The sequence below is a fragment of the Rhagoletis pomonella genome, unplaced genomic scaffold, assembly GCF_013731165.1.
Source record: "Rhagoletis pomonella isolate Grant_MI unplaced genomic scaffold, Rhpom_1.0 Rhpom_scaffold_00007, whole genome shotgun sequence".
In the NCBI taxonomy this organism is placed as follows: domain Eukaryota; kingdom Metazoa; phylum Arthropoda; class Insecta; order Diptera; family Tephritidae; genus Rhagoletis; species Rhagoletis pomonella.
This window is the reverse complement of record NW_023458561.1, coordinates 51,661,046-51,664,587: the sequence shown is the minus strand read 5'-3', so window position 1 is coordinate 51,664,587 and position 3,542 is coordinate 51,661,046. Positions and strand designations below refer to the sequence as shown.

The window sequence follows — 3,542 nt, the reverse complement described above, 5'->3', positions numbered from 1 at the left end:
TTTCCAGATGTGCTTTTACTTTTTTTGAGTGGCATTTTTTGTTAATGCTAACAGATTTGTACAGTTCATTAATTAAAAAAAATAAGGTGTCCAGCCAAAGAGCTTCACCTCCAGATGTGCAATTAGATTTTATTTTTTCGAAGAGGGTTGCCACTTGTACGAAAAATTATAAGATGTGCGATGTTCAATGGACTAAATAGTGAGTTGCCAAATGAAAGGACTTGAGCTCCAGATGTGCAATAAGGTTTTAATAAGTTTAAGTTTAAATAACAATAAAAAATAAAAACATTAAAAAAAATTAAATAAATAAAGTAATCTAATTTACGATGGCCAAGATAACACAGAAATTAAAGAAAGCTTTTTTTTTGTTTTTTTTTTTTAAGTTGTCCAGTTATTAAAAATGCACATGTACAATACAAATAAAAATTAATAAAAAAATAAAGAATAAATAAATAAAAAAGTGGGGTATTTTATTCGTGTAAACTTCTCGTGATAGGCCCGGGATACTGCATGTGTGGAAATGTACAGGCAAATAACAGGTTAAATTTTGAAAGAATTTTTAAAATCAATTTATCAAAATTAGTCACATGAATGAATTGTTTAACATAAAACGAACCACTATAAAAAACTTTTATTTTTATTTCTTTAAGTAATATAATATTAAATAATTAAAATGATGCCGATATCTTATTACATTCAACGAGCAATTCTTGCATATAAAAATATATATATATCCATAGGTTTCTCGGAAACCGCTCTAGCAATTTGGATGAAATTTCTTACACAGATAATGTTTTGCAGTCTATGGTTATCTAGATAGGTGTTATCTCCGAAAATATCGGTATACGGTTTCTACCAATTCGAAATTAGTTATAAACTAAATAACACATCACAATATGGGTATCAAGTGGAAAGTGTTTCGAAAATCCCCAATTCAGAAATATTTTTGAATAGGGTTGCCACCTATTTTCTATCGCATATTTATTTAATTTTTTGTTTAGGAAATTGACACATAATATTACTCTTTACGGATGGTAAAAGAAAGCTTTTAAACAATGCCTTGCATATGTAGTAAGTGTTGTCGTTTAAGATCTTAGTGTAAGGTTGCCACTTATTTTCGATTCTGCAAAATTCCTCTAAAATAACTTAATATGGATCTCAAATGAGACGTGTTTTTTAGAACTTTAATAATATTTTCGATGCGGTTTGCCATTACTTGATACTGAAACCTTGAAAACTTTAAAAAATGTATACATTCCGAGCAAAGCTCGTTCAACCTGGTGCTTGTGATATTAAATAGGCATACCTTTTTTTAATAAAAGTGATTGTAACTTTTTAGATAGGTGGCAACCCTACTCCAAAATATTTTTTTTATGCTGAGGTGCTTTTGAATAATTATAATATTCATATATCTGGCAACCCTATTTTTTTAAATTATGTTTCCACAAACTTTCTACAGAAAATATCAAGTAGAAAATCCAAAATACGTGCCTTCTCGGATTTTTCATAATTTTTGGACACCTGGTACTTTTCGATGTACCATGGATTTTGTTACTTTAGATAATTAATTTTTTCACGTTTAAATAATCAAAAAACAATTTTGGCCACTTTCTCTTTCTTCTGGCCCACTGTGGATTACAGTGGCTGTTGAAATAACTTGAAGAAAAGACTTACTTAAATTTTTTGCTAGTGGTTTCACAGCTACACATTACCCGCTCGCTTATATTGCGATGCATATTTTTGTTCAATAGTATTGGTTAATGTTTTCATGGTACTACCTACTGGGTAGTTTCTGCTCTTCATCAACAGTGCCAAATATTTTCTGTTAAAATTATACGCTTAAATCCACAGTTTATCATTTTTCAACCCTAATTTTACTCCATTTACATATTTAGAAATTCATATATTTTAAAATTCACATTACTTAAACAAATCTTTATTTTAAACACAAACACTAACATTAACGGTATATATGTATGTTACCGGTCAAACCCGATCTAACTAGTTTAGCCTTGGAAAAACTATTTTGTCCTAAAATCGGGTTTGGCCAGTAACATATATATGTATGTAAAAATAAAATATTTCGCTGTTTTCAACGTCGGTTTCTACGGTATCGTTGCTGATGTGAATGCTTTTGCTGTTGCTGTTGTGTCTTACGCTCTGGTTGTGATTTAAATTGTTTAGCTTTTGGCAAGGGAAAATCATCATTATCGATGGAAGAAGGATCTAAAATGTTGGAAAAAGTTGTTATAAACATACCTTTGTATATATTTGGTATAAACTGTGCCTTAAAAATGGTTACCTTCTGTGGCACCAAAGGTGACAACGGATTTATGACCGGATACTGGATTATGGAAAGCATTGAAGTTTGGAGGGGAACCTAAAGAAGAAATAATGTATTTTTTTTTTACTTTGTAAAGCTTGATGAATATTAAAATAAAATATGTGTACATATGTAAGTAGGCATGTAGTATATGTGTATAATGGGGCTATTGGTTGATGACGGGGATTTGGAAAATGTAACTAGACATAATGTCATATGGCTGATGAGTTTAACTAGTTTTGAGTATGTTTACAAATAGGGATTCACATATGAAAATTTATTCTTACTTGTGATGGATGACAGAGGGGTGAGTAGGAATGACGTTGGAAACAACTTCAGACGATTTTGAGTTGGCGATAACATCACCATATGGAAAAATAAATACAATTTAAATGCTGAGTGTATGTACATTAGGCTGGAGCGGAAACAAAAAATTGTGTGTGTTTGAAATTCTAATAGCGAGAGGTTGGTGCATTTGGAATTTTGGGAATGTAAAAATCGAAAATTTGAGAATTTTGTAAGTTCTAAACATGTAATCTTTTTTTGTTATTTTCTGGCCTCATAACAATTTATATTGATTTTTTTTTTAATAGAACATAACCAAAAATAACTACAACCACATGTTCACGCCTAATAGTGACAGAATAGTTGCCTTTCATTATAGTCGGATTGATTAAATCCAAAACTGGAAAAAGCAACCACAATTCACACGGCGCTTAGCTCAGTGGGTAAGACCACTGGCTTTGAACGCCGGACCTGCGAGTTCAAGTGCCAGCGTGAGAGAGTCTGATGAGGAGATCCGGAGATCTCCGAAATAGCAACTATAATTTCTACCAAAATGTAAGTAGTATTATTGTTTTTCCACAACAATTTTCATTAATAACAGCGTTAATTTCAATACAAAATGTTCAATATAAACAAATAACGCAATTTATCGAAATTATTTTCAAAACTTTTAGGTATGCAGCTTTGTAGGCCATGAAATTTACTATAATAAAAAAAAAAACTAAAGATATTCTATTGAAGTTCAAATGCAACGAATCCCCGCTATTCGAATTTCGAAACGCAATTTTTTTTTTTCATTTCTGCTTCACTCTAATGTACATACAATATATTTTTGTAATGCATTTGATCTTTATTTAATCTTTTTCAATATATATAATTAACTTAATAAATCTGTTATTTTTCCAACACAAAAAAAATTTTCGCATGCAATTTT

General features: G+C 30.4%; 1 protein-coding gene across 5 annotated transcripts in view; it reads right to left on the bottom strand.

The window, feature by feature from the left end:
• Positions 1 to 619: 619 nt before the first annotated feature.
• LOC118743034 (myb-like protein O) overlaps positions 620 to 3,542 on the bottom strand; it is a 20,167-nt gene continuing 17,244 nt past the window's right edge. For 4 of the 5 annotated variants that reach the window (XM_036475506.1, XM_036475505.1, XM_036475507.1 and 1 more), the window contains 2 exons: positions 2,303 to 2,380; positions 620 to 2,226 (listed from right to left, as the gene is read on the bottom strand). In XM_036475506.1, coding sequence (XP_036331399.1) covers positions 2,093 to 2,226; positions 2,303 to 2,380 — 212 coding nt within the window. In that variant the 3' untranslated portion in view covers positions 620 to 2,092. Of the gene's footprint in view, positions 2,227 to 2,287; positions 2,381 to 3,542 lie in introns of all 5 variants that reach the window. The other variant, XM_036475508.1, reaches the window with a different exon arrangement.